Raw genomic sequence first — 22,646 nt, forward strand, 5'->3', positions numbered from 1 at the left:
GAGGAAAATAATTACATGTTAATAATAAAAGAGTAAAAACAGATTTATAAAGACTGAGAACAACTGAGCTGGAAGGCAAAATGAGCATCATGTAGCAATCACCATGTAGTAATTGTCATGTACAGTAGCAATGAAAGGTATACAACTGCTCCTCCTTTGAGGAGTTTCCCTCTCTACATCTATTAACAACGTGATTATGTGTGCTTATTTCATAAGATTTTCACAAGAAAGATGATGAGAGATAATTGGTACTTCTACTTACCAAGAGGCTGATAGGCCAACTTCACCTTTTTGTACCAAGAAAAAGACAACCTCTTCAGTTCCTCCTTGTCGTGGAGAGGAAAAACTTGGATCAGAATCCCCTTGGACTGCAGTCTGCGAACTAAGATGTAAATAATTTTTCATGATATTTTTATGCCACCAACTCACTTCATCATGGATGAAAATGTTGTGTATAGGTAGCTGGGTAAAGCTTTATTTGCTCAAAGTTTAAATTATTCAGAAGACGTTTCACTGACTTTTGAGTAACAACAAAAAAAGCCTTGTTGCATTTTTACTCCTGACTTTTGTTTGTCTGAACTCACTTTCTCAACCAAAAACACCATCCAGCTTCAGTTTGTAAAACAAGGGCAGGCAAACAATAGCTGTGAGGCAGCCCACTCTACACAGTGCATTGTCTATGGCAATCATTTCTATTGTCTAATACATAGTGACTATATACAAGTACACGAAAGCTCTATCATTTCATCTGCCATTTCTTGAGTGCATCATTTGTCAAACTGATTACTTTCTGCTTTAACACAATTCATCAAATAAAGGCGCTGAATAGAGGCATCCTATCTCCACTGCAAGTTCATTGCTTCCTTATCTCACTTTGGAGTATTTCACTGCATTTGCATATTCATTGTTTCCATACTGCTGCCACAGACAGTGTGAGAGAGACAAAGACGGAGAGGGAGGCACAGAGACAGACTGCGTTCAGCAGTGCCTCTGAGGCAACATTAAACTCCTACAAGGAACTAGGGTTGGGTATTGTTTAGATTTTAATTATTCTGTTACCAGTCCTGTTTATTAATTCTGGTTCTCAATGTTTGTTAATTTCATTTTTTTAAGGGGTGGGGTAAAAACAGGTCTAGATTATTTTACAGAAATAAAAAAATCTACTTTTACGAGCTTACACACTTAATATTAATTCATATTATGCTCATATTCACAATTCACTTCTGACAATTTATGGAACCTGTTTATTAATTTCATGCAGTTTAGTTTGGTTGCTTTTATTAAATCTGCATTTATAATTCATAATTATCTATTATGATTCTACTGTGCAATAACGACTTAAGGTATAATTATTAATACTTTTTTTAATGTGCAATAATTGGTGCACTAATTCAACTGCCACAATACTCATATTGCACAGCTTTACGCTGACATATCCATACTGTATAAACCATAATACAGTAAAATTTCTGGGAAAGCAATTCAGAAATTGCTTCTCTTCCTCTGTTTAATCTGGTGTGTTAAATACCTGAAGCCTATCTGAATTTCAAAGTGAGAGAATGAGAGGTAGATGGACACTCACTGATAGATTTCCCAGGGTAGAGCTTGGCCTGGGGGTGTCCTGGTACATGAGTCTCATCTTTGGCCCGTAATGTGTCTAGCTCATGTTTAATAATGTACTGACACTCAGCCATGCTGAGGAAGGAGTCCCCATCCCCTGGAGAGACAGAGCAGATCAGTGACAAACAGCACTGTGACATTCACAGAAGAGGCATGTTAAACATCTCAGAGAATGTGAGGTCAGAGATTTCAAACTGCAGTGTGTCAGCTACAATGACTGCAGTCTGTTCTGACAGTACAATTCATGTTCCAGCTCTTTTGATTTTAGGGCACCTTGCAAGAGGAGTTGTGATGATTGGAAATCACCTAAATGCTGGTTCTAATACAGCTGTTCAAACCGCACTTATTACCTTTACCTTAACTACTTTTCACTCTACTTTTCATTATTGATTTATCTGCAGGTTATTCACCACTAATCAATTAATCATTATTTCTAAAAACAGTATTTTAAAACAGAGAAAAGCAGCAAATTATTGCTAAAAAATAACTTAACAATTAATGGATTATCAAAATAGTTTTAGGGCTGCTGTGAAACTGCACCTACTTGGGGCAACAAAAAAGTTTGCCTTTAGTGCGTCAGTGCAATAAACAAACTAGAAAACACTGCAGAGGAGACAACCACACAACAATGTAAGTGGGCTAGGAGGCCACCATGTCTACAGGCTGAGATCACTGCAAAAACAGTCTATTTATTTAGGCCATCTGTGCACAAAAAAGGTACTCAAAGTGCAAAATATGATGAAGACTGAGTAAAAACAGCAGCAAACGTTTCAGTCCTTGACTATCATGTTGCTTTTTTGGTGATATGACTCTTTTTTTTTTTTCTTTTTTTTTTTGGCAGGACACCATGGAAATGAAGCCCATCGGGCCATCCATCATTGCACCGCCTGCCGAAACAACAAGACAGCAAATACTTTTGTTAGTTATATCACCAAAAAAACAACAACAACAACAACAAGATTTAGAAATTCATTAGTTGTTCCACTAATGTCATTTACCTTCTTTAATGTCCCTGTGGTCTGCAATATATTGGCAAAACCAGATGCAAACTCAGGACCAGAATCAACAAGCATCGAAGCTCTATTCACAGAGCTGATCCAAAATGCCCTGTAACTAAACACTTCCAGGAGGCCAAATATCCAGCCACTGCACTTTCTGTGGCACTGATGTAGTTCACCTGCAGACATTCAGATCTGGGAACAAAATGTACTCAGTGTGAAAGTAGACGGATCTCTCTTCTCAAAACTGAAGAGCTGCTAGGCCTAAATGAAACACTACATATGTCTTCTTTCTTTAAAGGCATTTGCATGTACCAGCATGGCCTGGTGGGAAATGCTTTGGCATATTTTTCCCTTTCTTTTCTGTCTTTCTGTGTATGGTTGTGTTTTTCTACATTTGTATATTATTATGTCCTACTATTATATATTGGTGTTTGAAGATGTTGTGAATAGTGTAGTACTCATATGACAGGTCATTGTGGTTTGGTAGACATGCTTTTGGTCCACAGTTGATCTCATCTAATTTGTGGCACCAGCTGATCACACCTGGTAGGAATCTGTCTGTGTCTCTATCTGTTCTTTGAAGCAGTCATGTCAGTAGCACTGATGATATTCAAGGACTGAAACGTTTGCTGCTGTTTTTACTCTTCCTTTATTCTTTTTTGCACTTTGAGCACCTTTTTGTGTGCAGGTGTCTTAAATAGACCATTTTTGCAATGATCTCAGCCTGTGGACCTTTTTGTGGCTTTCTAGCCCAGTGACATTGGTGTGCAGGTGTCTCCTCTGCTGCCTTTTCTTATTAAGATAGGACCCAATTAAATTTCTGTTGATCAGCTAATCAGTTAATCAGATAATGATTTCAGCTCTACTGAACTTATCTCCATGTGTATATTCATATAATAAGTTGTGTGTGCCTTGTCTGTCTAGTACTGTTACAACTGAGGATACTTATGGAACCGGCACTTCTTGAACTTAATGAGCCTGGGAGTAGGGGGGTTGAACCTTTATCAATCTCCCAATGCTAATGCTTTTTTTATGATGATTGATTTCTGATGGTTTTTTTGATGATATTTGTTTATATGTTATGTGTTGCTGTTGTTGATGTTTTTTGATACTCATTTACCCTCAATTGTGCAAAGCAATTTCCTCTTTGAAGCAACAAAGGTTTCATTCTTCTGTTATTTGCGCCCAGCGGCTGCGCAGAGCTAATGCTAACTAACTGCCCTCCTGCCAATTTTAATTCAGATTTGTTGTTTACAATATAGCATTGTCAGGGAAACAATAGGTTACATCCTCTGACATGACTATAGTGAATTTACTGCATCCTTTCAGCCTGAATACTAAAGTGGAAGTGGTCCCAAAAATGTTTTCCCAGTGAGGATTAGACACTGGCTGCTACTTACCATCTCGTCACACAGCACTGAGATCACAAAGCCCGTTTTCCAAACAGTCAGTATATTCTCCTTGAACCTGCTAATTTATTTAAGCTTGTGGCCCTCTGGAGCCCTGTTTTGTAGCCTGTGCAAAACTGATGTGATACAACTTCAGCCATGGCTACTGGTGAATGTCATCTTATTTGCTGATAGGCCAGTGGCAGTCAGTAAGATGAATATCAGCCGATACCAATGTTCAGCTGATAAATCGGTACATCCCTAACAAAAACAATCTCCATACATGATAATGGGTGCATTATCCATCAACACAGGAAGCTATGGCAAAGGGAAAGAAGTACCCACACAAGAAGGTTGAAGTTACAAAAAGTATGTAGACCTAGCTATAATGTTTTGGCTTGACACATCATGATTGATAACAATCAATCAATCAATCAATCAATCAGGAAGCTAACGTAGGTATCTGCATCATTGTTTCCAAAAGCCTCAATTTCCACCCAACCACATAAAAAAGCACCCCTGACTTTTCAAACTAAAATGGGATCAGCAGCATTTTCGAAGGTCTCTGTTTTAGGGATTCAAAAAATGCCTAAGTAGTGTGAGTGCTGGGTGTAAATGTGGCAATAGTTGTGAGTTTAGGCTATGTTCACTGGCTAGTCTCTAACTGTGTCTGCTGTTTGTTGCTGAACAGGTAATGTACAGTGGCTTTTTTTTGCTACTTTTTTTTTTTTACAGTGGTTTTTTTATAGCTTTTTTACTGAGAAAAGAGTTGCCATGTGCAGCTAAAAACAGCGCTATGAGAGCAATGAGGGGGAATCAGAACAGTGAAGTTGTGGCCCTGACAGAAAAACAACGATCTGCAATGCCATAAAGCTCTGTATAGCAAGGGGAGCTGCAGATTCAGCTGATAACTTTCTGTAGGTTTACACTACGAGCGACCCCTTCACACTAGCCCTTTGTGTTCACATTGTCATTTGACACATTGTTATAGTAAAAATATTGATTATAGCCGCTTTAAGCAAGAATTTATTCTACTGCAGAAATACTCCAAGAAACAAACAGCCTTCATGCAGCCGCCTCCTGGACTTTACCTTCAAAGTCTTTGAAGTTGTGTTTGTTGGCATAGGTAAAGCCTCTCATGGATCCATCCTTGAACTCCTTGAAGAGGCCTACATCTTCAGCACCAGAGAGCAGCCTCTGCTGTGTAGCCCCCACCAAGAACATGTTGGGGTTTTCCTTCTCCTGAGCCTCGACTCCAGGGCCCAGCTGCTCCACCAGCAGCTCAGCACCTGGGAGAAATAACAGGGTTAATAACACTGAATGAAATGGCAAACAGGGGACACAAATTAAATCAACCTTCCAAACCTCCATTCTGTTGGTTGTCTCTTATTCTCCCCAGTAGCCATGCAATGGCTTCCTCCTTAGTGTCTGAGGCTAGCTCCAGTACCACCAAAGGAGTGAACCTAGGGCCACTACTGTCTACGCACGGCCCCTGCAGCATCGTCCCCTCTCCCAGAGCACTATAAGAGAGAGAGAAATCATTACTGGACAGGCTGTCCCATTGCACTCATCAGAGAATAATAGAGGATTTTACTGGGGTTCAAGCCCCAAAGGGTCAGAACCCTATTGAGTTTGGGACAAGTTGTTCATTTAAAAAAAAAAAAAAGAAAAAAGAAAAAAAGAAAAAGAACAAAAACAACAACAACAATATTAATGTCACTATATCATTATTATTACTATTATTATTATTATTATTATTATTGTTATGGTTCAAGCTCCAAAGGGTCAGAACCCTATTGAGTTTGGACACGTTATTATTGTTACCTGAAATCAGCTGTCACGGCTTAAATTGCTGTGAACTGGACTGAGCTAGAAACATTAAACTTAGCCCAATGACTGGAAATGATGTGCAAATATTTCACAATAAACAGGAACCCAATTGGCTACATGGTGGCGCTATAATTAATGCCTAAAAACAAGATTTTGTAAAGGCCACGCACCTCACAAAGTTAGTTACAAACTTGAAATTTGGCACACATATCCAGGTCAGCTCTTGGAGGAAGTGTGCATGTGTGGTGTTGGTATGTGCTTGTCTGTGGTTCTGTTATAATTTGACATTGTTTATCCAGTTTTTAAGCTACAGTTTATACTACACTGAAATGTCCTGGTTGTTTTCTCTATATGCTCTGACAAGGCAAATGAGTTGTAGATGTGTGTCAAATTTCAAGTCAATAGGCCTCATGTTATTAGGGTCATGATCTGTCATAGTTTTGCCTTTTAAGCTGGCAAATATAGCACCACCATCAGCATGATTCAGATCAAATTTGATGTGAAGCATTAGGACATTTCTTCCAGTTGTGGTGCCAAGTTTCACGTCTCATTCCAGCTTCCAGCAAATTAAGCAAAGACATATTATGGCAGGCTTAATCGACTTGACTTCCAAAATATACTATATGTGAACCACCACACAATAATGGTTAATCAAGCAAGATCACTTTGCATTCTTACTTCATAATGAAAGGATCATCATACAGTTTGTAGACATGTGTCAATTAGGATCTCTGCAAGAGTAACTATGTTTGCAGGGCGTAAACAAGCAAACTGAATGGTTACTTAAAAGCAGACATTCACTGCTAGGTAGCAGACATAGCCAAAAAAAAGAAGTGAAAAGTGAATAGTGAGGACTGCTGCTTTCAAGAGTAGTGGAATGTTGACTGCATTTTCACTAACAGATGAAACAGTTCCATTTTTCTCGTTTGTTGATTGATCTCATTGATTTTTTTTGTTCGTTAGCTTGTTTTTTGTATATAACCCGTTTGATGCAAGAAGCAGCTGGCCCCAAGGAATTCTCCCATTATTTAATTTGGCTCCTGTTCAAGAAGTTTGAACACTCCTGTCTAATCACTTTACTGTTTTTATTATGAAAATTAGCAAAAATTCATAAGAGAGAGAGCACACTGAGCTTCATATGTGTGCCAAATTTTAAAACAACCTGACTTTATGTGAGAGGGACATGGATGGCCTTTCCAAAACTACGTTTTTGAGCAGCAATTACAGCACCACCATGTGGTGTGACACCAAGTCAGCAGGATTTTGCCTCCTCAGGACTTGAACCCTAATAATAACAAATCAGCACAAACTCAACAGGGTTCTACCCCTTCAGGGCCTGATCCCCCAGTATGGATATCTGACAGGTTTACAAAGGGTGTGTCAAGAGCTGGACCACCTAAGTATGCACACAAGTGCAATTGAGTGATCTTAACATTACCAGTGGAATCATTACTTCTATCTAATGTACAGGGTGAATAAAATCATTCCACAGCCATGTAAAGGCAGAGGCCTGGAGAACACAGAACAGATTTAGTTTACTGACTGAAACAGCTGACACAGAAAGAGAGGGGCTGGTTGGAGTAGGAGGCCACGTGTTAGTAACACAGGCATTAGTGGAATGGTAGAGTTGAAAAGCCAGACTGCTGCAGCAGAAGTAAGTAGGGTGACATGGCAGTGACCGTTTCTCTGGATGTGTACTGAGACAGCCCAGCACTCACCCAGATCTGCGTCTGTGAAGGAACACACTCTGTTCCAGAATCAGGGCTGACTTGTAAACAGTTAAATTAGATTAGAGACTACATGTCCGTATACTTTGGAGTCTGAAGGCTTCAGTTATGTTCCTCGTCGCAAAGCAGCACAACAAGCTTCAGCTGTCACACCCACCAATGTCCCTGTCAGTGCAGCTAAGATTTAACAAAATAAAAGCTTTATTCTTCTCCATGTTGTACTGTATGAAGAAAACACAAATCCATTAAGTGTTGTGGGGGGTCATTCCACTTTTTCCAACCTTTTGTCTGTTTTTCAAATGGCAGACTGCTGTAATGTTTAATATTTAGATATTGTCTTCCAATCTAGATATTTAAAATGAACTTTATTTTTGTTTAATGTATATTTCTGTCTTTTTATTATTAGATAATACAGGCCAATAGATGGACTCCTCTTCCTTGGAAAGGGTTATGCCCCTTTTACTTTAGGGAAGGCAGAAGCATCTGTACTGGTTAAAATGGTAATAAGTAATGAAGTGTATGAATATGTTTAAGAAAGTCTGCTTTCTCAGCATAAGCTACTGTAAATACCGTCTTCATTATATCCTGGGCATAAGTAAAAAAAAAAAAAAAAAAAAAAAAAAAAATTAAACTCTGACACCTATCCTGAGAGAGGATTACTGTTAATAGGCTGTGGCTGGGGTGAAACCAACAAGACTTAACTAAAATCATGGAGTGTTTGAAGAATTAAGTTGAATTACTTTTACTGGTGCTAGCCCAGTCTTACAACCATACACCGACAAAATTAAAGAGAGCTACTAACTCTGGCATGCAGCAGTTAGCATCATCAGGGTCCTTTTCCGTAATATCCTGTCACATGTCTGGTTGTGCGGTTACACCACCTTGACACTTCGGCAGGTTGATTGACTGACATTATTCCCCAAATTAATTATAGTATTCAAAACAATGGGGTTCCATTACTTTTATTTACAATTCAATTATTCTAATTAAAGATTATTCCAAACTATTTTATTTATTTTGTATGTTCAAAATAGAATCGAATCGAATCTACTCTAGTTAATATGATGTCTTACTGAGAATTTCACCTTTTTTTCAGCAGGTTTAATTATTTGGTACAAAGTTTTTACAGTTCCACCACAGTGACATTTTTGCCATCATCTGCCAATTATTCTCTCAAAATTGTTTAAAACCAGAAATGTTAGATTAGGTTTTCAAAAAAGAAGTCATGCTACTAATTTGTAAATTTATTTTCAAATTTGAACTCTTACTTTAACCAAACCATATGGAAACAAAACAATCAGCGTTACATCTTTGACCCACATACCGTAGGCTATAACATAAGCAGCCTCAGTATGTAAACCGAAAAGACAGGAAAATAACCTGCTATCACTCTCAAAGTGACAGTGTGATCTTAATGCAGGAAGTGTGTGCTTGCACTAGACCATGAGACATGGGCACCGTATTCATGTGTGTTCATGTGCTTTCGCTGGTCTTGCACGCAAGTGCACATATGTGAGCGCGGTGCACAGAGATGCAGTTAGAGCTGCAGCCTACAATGAGGCTAAAAACAGAGTTGAAATGACTTTTTCCAAACAATTTTTTATGTCGGGGCTTCAGGACACTTGGATCACTACGGACGAGCAGTATGGAGATATTTTGTGGTTTCAATTATGTGTTCTTGGACATTTTAATCTGGGGCGCCGTCAGCCTGCATTAGGTGGAGTTGTGCTGCTACCCACTCCCCCTTCGGAACTCCGCAAGTGATGTGAGGAAACTTCCTCACATCACTTCACCAGAGCCTCCCTCGGCATGAGGCTGAGTAGATAATGGCTGAATTTTCATTTTTGGGTGCACTATCCCTTTAACAACACAATAGTAAACTGATGATATTTCCAAAGTTATAGGCATCTTGAAAATCTAATATTGTTTTAGATAAATCAGATGGTGTGTCCTATTATTATTATTATTTAATTAAGTTTAAGATAAAACACAAACTTTAACTTCAAGGGTTTTTGAGGGCCTCCCTCAGTTGGGGCCCAGGGTGCTTAGTTCCACTCTTCCACTATGCCCCTGCCCTGAATCATTCAGGGTCTCACCAGTACTGTCAAGATATCCTAACACTTCTCTAAACTGTGTGACTGGGTGATAGATGCACGAATAACATAGCTGCTGGAGGGGAAAATACTAAACACCAATATGCCAATAGCAACATCAACTGCATACCTAACTTGATGCTTAATTTTACAGTCTGGTATAATCCTGTATCCTGTCAGGACCTGCACACCCATAGTCCACCTGCACAGGTATTAGCACTTTTTTTTCTTGAGCAGACCACTTCTCGGGACAAACTGAAAATCTACAGAGTGCTTGACTCTCACTCTCCTTTTATTTAGGAACCTAAGACAACTTACACCTTTATCAATTCCATTACATTGTTTGTTGACCTCATATAAATCTTACTATAGCAGAACTGCAGTCTACGCAGAGAACTAATCAGCTGGAACTGGAAACACCTGCATGGCTGTGCAAGCTATTTCCAAATTAAAGTTCGCAATCTTTTGTTATGACAATTCATTTCACACATTTTTTTTCTGGAAGGGACTATTCAGAAAGAATATGAAAGACTTTGGTGTCACATGGTCACATACAAAACCAGCAAAGAAAAAGGCAAAATTCAATTGTTTAAGTTTGATTGTAAGATGATTTTCCACTTGCGGCTGGATTCTGCAGAACAGAGCTTTTTTACAGCACACATTTAAACCTGTCATAGTAGCAAAAGCAAAGGTGGAATTGATCTCATGATCCATGGCAGTTTTCCAATAAACCATGTCTGTGGGATCACATCACATCACATCATATCACATCACATCACATAAAAGATGTGCAATGGCTAGTAAAGAGTTTCCAACAACTTATGAATGGATAGAAATAGATAAGGAAATTTATGTTATGTAACAACTGACTTTCTCTCTGAGACATGCTATTAAAAAATGTGAAAAATACTGGAAAAAATCTAAATCTTACGTGGCTTTGAAGTGATCTTTTATTTATCTGTGTATCTCGTCTGGTAAATTTTGCTTTATTCCCATACAGGATGGACTATAGCTTATTAATAAGTGGAATATTTCTCCCTCCTTAAAAATACTGAGGCTTTCCATTAATCAAAGTCATGGATCATAAGGACCTTTGTGATTTTAAAGGACCATCATGGACTTGAAGGACCCATTATCTTTGATGTCCCTACCCATTGTCTTTGGATATTTCTGCTTTTTTTTAAAATAAATAAAAATGCAATTAAAAACAAAATTAAGATCAATGACTAAGTTCTTAGATCAACTTCGATTAAGAACAATGGCAGAGCCTTGGGACACCTCATTTAATTGAGCCATCATAATTACACCTCGTTTTTTAATGCTATAAGTCAAATCAAGTCAAGGTTTATGTCTGCAATAATTATGTACTCCTTACAATGAACAGGCATACGTTTATGGTTAGGATATAGCCTACTTGATAAACTATACGATATTAAATAACTGTATAAACCCTTTTGTATATCTAAAGCTATCAGTGACTTTGGACCATAATATGAAGTTGAATGAACATGGGAAATGCCTTTGCTGAGAAAGACAAGCTTTAAAGCAAACAATAGTATTTCTAACATTTAAGTTACTTGCAGCTTTAATTCGTAGAACACATGATGTAGCTGACATGTTAGTTTCCCAAAAGCTGTCAGCGCAAACAAAACAATCTATGTTGCGTATAATGTGCACAACTCATTGACAAAAGAGAACTATCAACATAATTTACCAATCTACTTACCAGTTCTGTCCTCCGCTGAGCTGCGACGTTTAGCAAATGTTTAGAAAAGCTACTTCCGCAATGCCTCAAGTCTGTAGCCGGGTGCGCTTGTTTTCTCTACAGGGATGCTGCGATGGGCGGAGGCAGAAGCCGTTAAGATGTAAACGAACCGCTCGGTTATCTCAAACAACAAATAAACCAGTCTTCAGTTATATTGGTGCGTTAGTTATCGATCGAACATTCTACACTAAAATGACATCGCTGTTGTTCAGTTCTACTTCTTCATGAATCAAGGAACAGTTTAGTTCATCACACATTCACTGCCCTCGTCGCTCTTCTGCTCCGTCTGCCCACACGGAGTGCCCAAAGGGGGGCTCAGACTATGCTGTTCTGAATAACCGAATGGTACATTTCAACTACTCCGAATTTACGAGGGTCCAGTTTGTGGCAGAGGGCGCCCCGGTACTCCGAATAACTATTTTCGAACGCACACTCAATGTCACAGTTTCTCTTTCCACGTGACAAGGTGTTGGAGTATGGCCGAGCAGGCAGGCACAGCGAACAGAGGGTAAGTGTGTAAAGTTACTGCTCTGTTAGTAATTCTGTACAAGAATGCAAGGGACGTTCAGTATGTCATTTCTGTGATCTTCTGGAAAATACCTGCATGTTCTTGCCATACACCTGTCAAAGTTAAGTTGTCAAAAGTCAGGTTCTGCTTTAAAGTTCAGGTAAGCACAGAACGTTAATAACATGGTGCCCTGAGGCCTATAAAGTGTTGTCAGATACAACAAGGTTTGCACATCCTGTATCTAGAGAAGTTCTAGATAGTAGTTTTGTCTCTTTGACCAGAGTAATGTTACACTTGTAAGTTTAAAAGTGCATGTTTTACAGAGGATGGCATCATGTATCCAGGGCTGCCCCTGACCAAGCGAAATTTTATTTGCCCCCCCCAAAATGTATCATAGGTACAAAATGACCGTACAACAACATGCCATTTAACTTGACAACCTTTATTAGCAATAACAAATGTAGTAGTTTGACTGTATTACATTATCATTATCATTATTATTATTATTATCATCATCATTGTTGTTGTGTTATTATTATTATTATGTACAGACTACAGTCCAAAGAAAACATACTAATTCAGGATCAAACAGACTGATATTTCAAACTTTACATTCAAGTTCAGTTCCCTCTGTCAACAAATGCATCAATTACACTCATTTCAATCAGTATTTCTGTCTCCTCAAAAGCTGACTGTTATGAATTAAATTCACCAACAGATGGCGACATTTACCTCCATAAAAATAGTCGAAAACTTATATTAACAACATAAATTGATAGACTATAAACTTTAGCCAATATATTATATATTGGCTAAAGTTTATAGCCTATCAATATATACAACCACCAACTGGTCATTTTACCACTCCTTTTCATCAGAGGTGAATGCATAGGGCGTTAACAAGACATTCAATAAACTGTTATGTTAACCAGGGCTGCTGGAAAAAAAAAAAAATTCTCACTTGTCTGTTTAACAAACCACCATAAAATGCATCTCTGGACTTCAGCATGAATTTCTTTGAGCAAGTCACAGTTATGAGCCTACTAGATACTGAAGAGCATCATCGGCTTCAATTCAAATTGATGACTGCTACCCTTGACCTAACCTAACAGTGACAATGGATAACAAACCCTGCCCTGCACCAGGCCAAATTGGTCTATTACTGTGGGTGCCTTCACACCTAACCTGTTTGGTTCGGTTAAAACGTAATCAGGTCTGTTTGCGCGGTTACTACGGTTTGTTTGGGCTGGTTAGAAAGCTGTTGATCGAACCTTAGAACAGACCAAATAACTGAAGCGAGACCACTCATAAAGGTAGGCCTAGGTCTGCTTCCAAACGGACTCTTCTTTCACAACACAAATGAACCACACAAGAGTTTGTGTTGTGAAAGAAAACAATCAAATAAAAAAGCCTTAAATGGGAGCTGAGACTTGGTGTGCGGTACATTTTCTCCGTTTTTCATAACTTTTATATGTATGTATCCAGCACCCACTCCAAATGGACCTTGGGATGTGCGTGTTTTTTGGCTATTTTTAAAGAAAACGATCCAACCACAGGATTTTATGATAGCAGATATGTGGTTTTAGCAGCAGGTAAACCAATAATAAATCTTTCTGTTGATTGTAAAATCTTTCCGCAATCTCATATTTGATGCTGATAAAGGCCACGTATATCCCTTAACCTTTTTATGCTAATGCATACATATAACCATGGTAACACATATGCACGTTAGTGAGGGTATTTTCCCTGATTAAGGCGAGACATGGCAGGCAAAAACATTGATTTATCATGCAGTGGCCAATTTTTAGATTTTGGGCTAGTTTACTCCTTGAATATGTATTCTTTCAAACTGCTATAAAGAAAACATTCAAATTATACATTTAGATGTTTATTTTATCACATTTTGTCTACTTGTATTATGTTATTATGTAAATCTTTGAATGCCGTTTTCTCAAAATGAGTTTTTTGTCATACTCCAAGTCTTTTTATTCCCAAAAATATGGCGAAAATCTTTTTTTTTTTTTTTTTTTAAGGACAGTATATTTTGATTTTCTAGGTTATAAAAGCAGATATCCTTAAATGCCTCTGTAATTTTTTTTCATCTTATATGTAAACAAAATGAAAAAAGAATTTTGCACCTGGCTTTATCAGATGTTCAGATTTATCTTATGGAAATATATGCAAATTAGCGCATGTTTAATAAGACAGTGCCTAATTTGTAGGGGTGACCCCGAATAGTTGATGATTCGGTGATTCGATTCGGAGAAGTCTGATTCGACTCGTCTCGCCGTCGAATCGTTGCAAAATGTGGTTATGAAACAAGACCGTACCATTCTGACTATATGGGGGTGCTCACTGCTGCTGAACATCTTGATTTGACATAGAATGTATTTGTTTTCTAGTAATTCATGATATATAGCCTATTTTGAATGGGATACGTATTGTGCGAGTGAGGCCGGGAGTGCGGCTGGGAGTGGGGATTTCAGCACCACGGACAACGCGCGTAAAAAGACTTGACAAGCGTCTCCTTTTAAATGTGTTTGCTGCTAGAGAAATTATACATAATAAATGAAGACAGTGACATATTTTCAATGAAAAACAATGAGTTGAACGTTCATTTCAAGCTTTTGTAGTACAACGAATTTCAGAATTGTGCGAGTGCGGCCAGAGAGTGGGCGGCAGTGTTTGGTGCAGGAAACAAGATATGGACTTGAAAATCAGTTTCGGAGTCGGGGTGGTTCGGAACAGCGTTGTTTCAGAACGGTGGTGTTTCAGAATGGAGGGCTGTCCCCGGCTGGGCAGCGTGTCTGCGTTCATCTAGAGCATCATACCTTGATGAAGTGAAAGGAATAAAGATAAAGATAAAATGATAACCCTTTAACTTTTATTATTATTATCTTATTATGCCAACTGAAGAATTACATTTGTGTATTTGGGTGTTTTAGCTCTTTCCTCTGGAGCGGAGACTGACGCAAATGAGCTCATTAATCAATGAGGGGGAAAACAACATGATTCGACGATTAGTTGGCTAAAGGAAAAATCTGTCAAATCAGATTCGACTATGAAAATTCTTAGTCGGGGACACCCCTACTAATTTGCATAATTAAACATTAAAAATTTAAAAACTTGTAATACATTTTTTTCATACTATTGTAAGTAATCAACTGAGGAGGTTTCATGATGATATTATTTTAAAATTTTACCCATTCACCTGTAGTGTCTCACCTTAAAAAGCTGTTAAAACTGCCATCATTTTGTCTGACACCATGTACTTTGTCATTTGTTCATTAAGTCCATTAAAAAGTGTCTGACAATATTAAGCCCCAAATCATTACTGTACAAGACGCCTTCTTTTCTTCCTGTCTCTATGTTAGTTATTATTCATAAGATGCTATTGATTTGCAGTTTAAAAATAGCCTACTAATAATTCTTACAATCAGTTATTCCTTTATGAGTTCTTTGTGAAACCAAATAACAGAAATATAAACACCTCAGAAGCATTAAAGGGTAACCACGGTAACCACAAAAGCATATGTTACTGTCACTGCGAATACCGCCCAGCCCCACCATCACAGTATGTCCATTAAAAGTGGTTATTTTTGACACAGACAGGCTCAGATGGTTATTGTAAGTGTCTGAATCGTATCGAATAGTAGGCCTATCTCTTTACTTTTCACTTGATCAGGTCTGTTTGTTATTGCCTAGTTCTGAAATATCATGAGATATCACTCATTTCAGGAAAACAACAGTGGAAACATGAGTGAGATCTGTAGAGAGTATAATAACCAGAGTGGTTTATTGAAATTGTATTTCTGTAACAAACAGACCGGGGGGGTTCTCTGTGAGACCTCTCACCCTGAAAAAAGGGCAAGGGGAGCTCAACACCAGCAGGAAGTGCTGGTGGAGAGATGTTGGCACAAGAGTCCCACAAGATGCTGAGGTACTGGACACTGAAGAGATGTTGTCGTCATCTACAAATGAAGTCCTATTCTCAGCAGGGATGAGCAGAACCAGCAGTAGCATGTAGGCTGTTGGAGTGGGAATGTCGATGTTATAGATCTTAAGCTTTGGCTTACTGTCTTTGCAGCATTATGTCAAAGCATCAGAAGTGATCTCACCACTACTGGTGTCTAAATTTGGCTGCTAAATAATGCTCTCTGCATGGTCTGCACCCAGGCATGATGAGGTGGGCAAATCGCCATCACTAAGGATAGCAGACGTAGTGTGTGCTGCTTTATATACTGTTGGTCCACACGTATTCAGGTAGCGGGTCCCAATTGGCCGACTACGTTTCAGTGGGCGAATGTGTGTTTGTGGTTTGAGGGGATTATTACCTATCCGTCAGTCCAGTATGGTGCAGAGCCTGTGTGAGATGGAACTACTTTCTCATCAGTCACTATTCTTTGCTTTTTGTTTCATTTTGTCCTCGCTGCAGGGTCATTCAGAGAATACTTTCCGTTGTTGGTGCTCACAGTCTGCTCAGCACGTTGTGGGGCTATGTGGACTCCACAATAAGGTAAGTTCAGTCTTTGACCACCCACATATTGAGGCAGACCCGGCAGGCCTGTGGTGTAACACTCAAAGAACTAAACCCCAGAGGTTTGCCTCTACCCTGGAAATTCAAACAATAGAGTATGAAAAAAGTATTGACATGGGCAGGGCTAGGAATGGGACTAAAGTGGAATCAACACTATACATCTGGCGTAGGCTCTGCGTAGAGGCGCACACTATGCTGTAGCCTATACCGTAGTCTGACGTGCACCTCCATATTTTTGTAACCATAAATCAGCCTTTTGGAGAACTTCCTGTGACGTCATGGGCAGGCATGCGGCATAGTAACTGAGCTCCGCTCGACAAAACTATAGAAAAGAGTGAGAAAGACAGTGCTTGGACGCTGAAACATAAAAATAGTATCTATGAAATACGAGTTCCTTAGCTGGACAAAGGAGAAACAAAGAAGAAAACAAACCGAACATGCCGAGCCAAGCCAACCTAAACACAGCTGGCAGTAACACATGTCAATCAGATTCAACAATACTGGAAGAGCTGAGGAAACTCAGAAAAGAAAATCAGGACGGGCACAACCACACCAAAATGGCCCTTAACTGTCTGGACAAACTGTTTCCAACATAAAGAATCAGTCGGTGGAACATGGAGAGAGAATTGGAAATCTTGAGGACAGAGTCAGCATGGCCGAGGACACCAGGATGCGCCACCATAGGGCACTGAGGTACCTGCTGCACCGTGATATAGACCTCTCGGCAAAATGTGATGATCTTCAAAACAGACTCAGATGAAATAACATTAGGATTTTTAAAATCCCAGAAGGTAGTGAGGGCAGAGATACAGTATAGTGGGATTTGTTAAAGACCTACTTCAGAAGGAACTCAAACTATCACCAGATATGGACATTAGGATTGAACGGGCACATCGTTCACTGGTGGCCAAGCCTAAGGATTCAGCAGCCACCCCGAGATCGATAATAGTGAGATTCCTGGACACAGCGGTAAAAGACATGATCATACAACAAGCATGGAGCCAGGGGCCAGTTCTCTTTCAAGGCAAGCTGATCTACTTTGATCAGGATTACTCCCCTGATTTACAGCAGAAATGGATGAGAGTCCAAGAAGTTATCAAGCAGCTTAAAAAGAAAGAAATACAGGCGAGGTGCTTGTACCCAGCGCAATTGAGGATTAAGCTGAACACTGTGGAGAAGACCTTTGTAACACTAGCAAGTGCCACTACGCTGCTGGAGGAGCTGGGGATTGACATGCGTTGCGGGGAGAGGGAGCGCATCGAGGAGGAGCTGAAGGATGGATGGAGGAGCCAAGAGAGGAGAAAGAGGGAGGCAGTACTGACGCCAGCTGATCTCAAGGCTCTCATGCTGAGGGAAGACTGAAGTGACTTTACCACAGAGGTAGATTAAAGGGAAATTTCGGTTTATTTCAACCCGTCTCCTATCGTCCTAAATTTGTTTCAAGTCACTAGTGACACAGAAATAATAGTTAGCATGTTAGCCGTTAGCCTAGATACAGCCGTAGCGTCAGACCTGTTAAAACTTAATTGAACGGACATCCTTTCAAGTGCAAAGTTAGTCCACTAAACAGGCTTTTTCTCCACAAAGACCGCCTCATATCGTTAGGATAAATGTCAGAGAACATATAGAAAATGACATGTAAACGTGTTGTCTTACCTTACCGGTGTGGTGCCATGTTTGTTGTTTACCATTTAGCTAAGGCTGCAACTGGTCCCATTCCTTGTAACAGAGGTATTCCTCTTCTGTGGGCACTGGGGTACAGCATTCACAGGTAACGTTACACCACCGATCTCCAGAGCTAAATCCTTCCAGCACCCACCCCCCAGTCTTGACAAACGCTCCTTTCAGCCATCCTTATGCCAAGAAGAGGTAAAAAGTTAACATAAGATAATAACTTTGACAATAATATAAAACGGCCGACGAGATTGTTTTCAACTTTATTATAAGCAAGTAGCCAGATAAACTTTTCGACCTACAACTCCCCCCAAAGATTCATCAGGTTCAGCAGCTGCCAACCACTTGTCACAGGGACTCTTTTGCCAAACCAACCTGCAGCCTAATATCACCGACGTGTGAGGACCACCTAAAGGACACCGTCACCAGGCTCCACCGTTCCTCACCGCTGCATTCCAGTTTGTATCACCCTGCTGGAAGGCAGTAAAGTGAAGCCGGGAGTCACAAAGCGATAGTCCGGTGACCTCAGGAGAAACGTCCGCCTGATTTGCTGCTAAGAAAGGAGGCAAAGAATTTCCTTCACCTGATATAGCCACTGTGCAGTGGTAAGAGTTGATGTCGAATAGAAGACTTAATTATCTTGATCTCAATTTAGGTTTCCTTCTGTAAATGGTTTTGCACATCCCTGCATTCCCAATTTATCTATAGTCACATACTCTCTCACTATCGCCAAACTAAATAACTTTCACAAGTGTTACTTTTTGTTTTAATCCATTTATACTTACTGTTGATTTTGTGTTATTTCATATCATCCTCATTCATTTACTCAGTTGTTACATATTTAGCATAAATAAATCTTCATTTATCGCCAAGTCGTTGTCTGTGTATATCTCTTTTGAGCAGGAACTCCATTGTATGGAGAATTCATAACCCAGATTTTGAGATTGATTCATTATTGATAAGCATGCTGACGAATTAATAATTGGTTTACAGAGTTATCAATTTGATAAGTCGCTTCCCTCATTAGGAGGGTGGTGCCCCAAACTTTATTACGAGTGCAAATATTCTAGGTGTTACTCCTACATCAGGATGATGAAGGCCAGTATGTTATGGAGATTGGCACAATTGGTGAAATAAAAATAACCATATTGAATGCCTATGCCCCTAATGGAGACTGTCCACATTTCTTTAAAAAAGTTGCAGCTCTACTGGCAGATAACAGTGAAGGAATTATACTAATGGGGGAGCGACTGTAACTGCACATTAAACTCAAAATTGGACAGGCTACCTACAATAACAAAGTCTCAGTCTAAAATGTCTAAGGGGTTATCAAATATGATGAAAGAGCTTGGGCTAGCGGATGTATGGCAGCACTTCCACCCTAATGAAAGAGACTTCACTTTCATGTCCCAAGTACACAGTTAAGTTATTTGAGGATTGACCTTTTTTGTATATCAAAAAATGAATTATATAGAATAAAAGAAAGAGCCAATCATGATCTCAGACCATGGTCCAGTTACTATGAAAATTCACTTAGGGTTTGACAATCACTTCAGGTACTGGAGACTTAATGTCTCATTATTAACAAACACAAATATTAAGCAAGAAATAGGAGGAGCTCTATCTGAGTATTTTGCTATAAATGATAATGGTATTGTCCCTCCCTCGGTTTTCTGGGATGCCAGTAAGGCCACGGTAAGAGGAAAGATTATTTCCATAGGATCCAGAATAAAGAAACAAAGGCTTGCAAAACAACAAAAATGCATTCATTCATTCATTCATCTTCTAACCGCTTCATCCTCTTGAGGGTCGGGGGGGGGGCTGGAGTCTATCCCAGCTGACATCGGGCGAGAGGCAGGGTACGCCCTGGACAGGTCGCCAGACTATCGCAGGGCTGACACATAGAGACAAACAACCATTCACGCTCACATTCACACCTACGGACAATTTAGAGTTATCACTTAACCTAGTCCCCAATCTGCATGTCTTTGGACTGTGGGAGGAAGCCGGAGTGCCCTGAGAGAACCCACGCTGACACGGGGAGAACATGCAAACTCCGCACAGAATGGCTCCCACGCCCGGGATCGAACCAGCAACCCTCTTGCTGTGAGGCGAGAGTGCTAACTACCACACCACCGTGCCGCCCACAACAAGAATTGGAAACTGAAATAAAAAAATTAACAAGGGAACACAAACAACATGGAAAGGAATATGCACTTAAAAAATTAAAGGAAATGGGACAACAATTAGATGAGGTTCTGACATACAAGGTAGAGGGAGCCTTTAGGTATATTAATAGAAAATATTATGAAATGGGTAATAAAGCCAGCAGGTTGCTGGCCTTTCAACTTCAAAAAGCCCAATCTAACCGTGCAGTCCCTAAGATTAGAAATCCTGAAACCAACCATGTTGAGAACCATCCTGCCAAAATATCAGACTCATTTGAATCATTTTATAAACAGTTATATAAGGCTGAAAAACTGGAATTTAAGGAATTTTTTAAGAACCCTTAAATGAACAAGCTGTCGAATGAGGAAGCAGCAACCCTAATAAAACCCATTACAGAGTGTGAAATTAAAGAAAGTATTGCCAAATTTAAAAACAACAAACACCAGTCCCCGCACTTATGAAATGCCTGCATGAATATGGATCAGTGTCTGGATATAAAATTAATGAAAATAAATCAGATGCCATGATGATCTATGGGACATGGCCCTTACAATTAGATGAAAATGTCTCCTTCCACTGGTCTAAGCAAGGATTTAAGTATCTTGGAATTATGATTACACCCAATCCCAATCAATTATTTGAGGCCAACTACAATAAATTAATTAAACAAATAAAAAGTGACGTGGCACGATGGGAAGTCCTTCCCCTCGCTTTATTTGGTAGAGTTGAGACAGTAAAAATGAACCTACTACCTAGACTTCTTTTTCTGTTTCAATCCTTACCTGTTAGAGTACCTGTATCCACTTTAAATATTTTAGACAAACTAGTCTCTACATTTATTTGGCAAAAGAAGAACTTGCCGAACTTTAAAAGTTATTATTGGGCTGCCCAAATAAATGCAGTAGTGATTGAGAACGACCGAGAGGCAATATGGACCCAGATAGAGCAGAGCTCAGCTAGAGGTGTTTCTTTGTCAGTATTACCTTTTATTAATACTAAGTCAATAAATAAAATCAAAATAGAGAATGAATAGATAAAACATACTTTAAAAGTTTGGACAACAGTTAAATAAATGCTCAAGGGAACGGAGTCAATTTCAAGGACTATGATGATAGTGGGAAACATAGAATTCCCACCCTCCTTGTGGGATAGTGGGTTTAGACGGTGGGCAGACAAAGGTCTTCTTACAATTAACCAGCTTTTCAAAGTAACAGAATTTAAATTTTTCTCTCAGCTTCAAGAACAATTTAACCTTCCATCAGAGGATTGGTATGAGTACCTCCAGATTAAAGATTATAGCCCCTTTTCCACCAACATTTCCAGGAACTTATATTACCAGGAATTTGTTTACCTGGGTAAAATAATTCCTGGTAATCTGTGTGGTTTACGTTTCCACAGCACCTCAAAGTTCCGGAAAATTCATTTGAATTTAATTACTCTGCCAGCTTGGCTGTCTATGTGCTGGTAGAGAGTTAGGGCTGTTTGTTTAAAAGTATTTTACGTTAAGTGTCAAACTAAGTTAGTCTACATACAGACAGCTATCATTTGAGCTTATAACTAACAATTGATTATCAGCCAAACTAGCGTGCTGTCCTTGTGTAAGACTTAGTTTCGGTGGATGAGAGACTGTGGACGGAGCATATTGAATATCACTATCTACATGTTTACATGTTCATGCTTGCTGAGCACATGTATTGATAAATGATTGGCTTCTTACTCACTAAGGGTTAATGTCACTTACAGTAACAAGTGTAGCTGCCATCAACTCCAGTCATTTTCAAGTTATCTTCACTTTGTTTCCACTGCGGCCGCTCAGCTGTTCACCGGTTACCGTGTTGCATTGGTGTGTGTGTGTGTGTGTGTGTGTGTGTGTGTGTGTGTGTGTGTGTGTGTGTGTGGAGGAGTTCAGTGCTGGCACAAAAGAACCGATACCGTTAGTGCCGATCAATACTATGGTCTTTAATAATTTAGCTCCGGGGCTAATTTAGTACCGGGTTTCGGTACCCGTCCTTAATCAAAACAGAAACGAAGTGGAGCTTGTAGAAATGAAATAAAGTTTTCAGGGGCTGCCAATACCAGGAAGTGTGGAACGCTGCAGCGTGTGCTCCACCGATCAACGTTCCTCGGCAGCCCTGCCCCTCAAGAATTCCGGGTAATCTGAGAAGTCCTACCCCCCTACTAGGTACTATTTCCAGGGTAAATTTGGGGTTGAGGGAAAGTTTTTTTACCCAGGTAATTTCGGTGGACACGCGTGGAGTTTTTTCAAAATTCCGGGTAATTGATAAAAGTTCCTGCGGTGGAAAAGGGGCTAATGTCACAAGTCATAAAGAAAGG

The 22,646-nt window shown here is 39.5% G+C and overlaps 2 protein-coding genes across 2 annotated transcripts in view; one reads left to right on the forward strand and one right to left on the reverse strand.

The window, feature by feature from the left end:
- ano10a (anoctamin 10a) overlaps positions 1–11,738 on the reverse strand; it is a 100,561-nt gene extending 88,823 nt beyond the window's left edge. Inside the window, exons 1-5 of the mRNA XM_049583152.1 lie at positions 11,386–11,738; positions 5,375–5,529; positions 5,101–5,298; positions 1,583–1,717; positions 263–382 (exon numbers count right to left, since the gene is read on the reverse strand). Of these exons, the coding sequence (XP_049439109.1) occupies positions 263–382; positions 1,583–1,717; positions 5,101–5,298; positions 5,375–5,510 (589 nt within the window). The 5' untranslated portion in view covers positions 5,511–5,529; positions 11,386–11,738. The remainder of the gene's footprint in view (positions 1–262; positions 383–1,582; positions 1,718–5,100; positions 5,299–5,374; positions 5,530–11,385) is intronic.
- Positions 11,739–11,862: 124 nt separating this feature from the next.
- abhd5a (abhydrolase domain containing 5a) overlaps positions 11,863–22,646 on the forward strand; it is a 53,145-nt gene continuing 42,361 nt past the window's right edge. The window contains exons 1-2 of the mRNA XM_049583198.1: positions 11,863–11,932; positions 16,368–16,448. Coding sequence (XP_049439155.1) covers positions 11,901–11,932; positions 16,368–16,448 — 113 coding nt within the window. The 5' untranslated portion in view covers positions 11,863–11,900. The remainder of the gene's footprint in view (positions 11,933–16,367; positions 16,449–22,646) is intronic.

This window comes from Epinephelus fuscoguttatus, linkage group LG8, assembly GCF_011397635.1.
Source record: "Epinephelus fuscoguttatus linkage group LG8, E.fuscoguttatus.final_Chr_v1".
In the NCBI taxonomy this organism is placed as follows: domain Eukaryota; kingdom Metazoa; phylum Chordata; class Actinopteri; order Perciformes; family Serranidae; genus Epinephelus; species Epinephelus fuscoguttatus.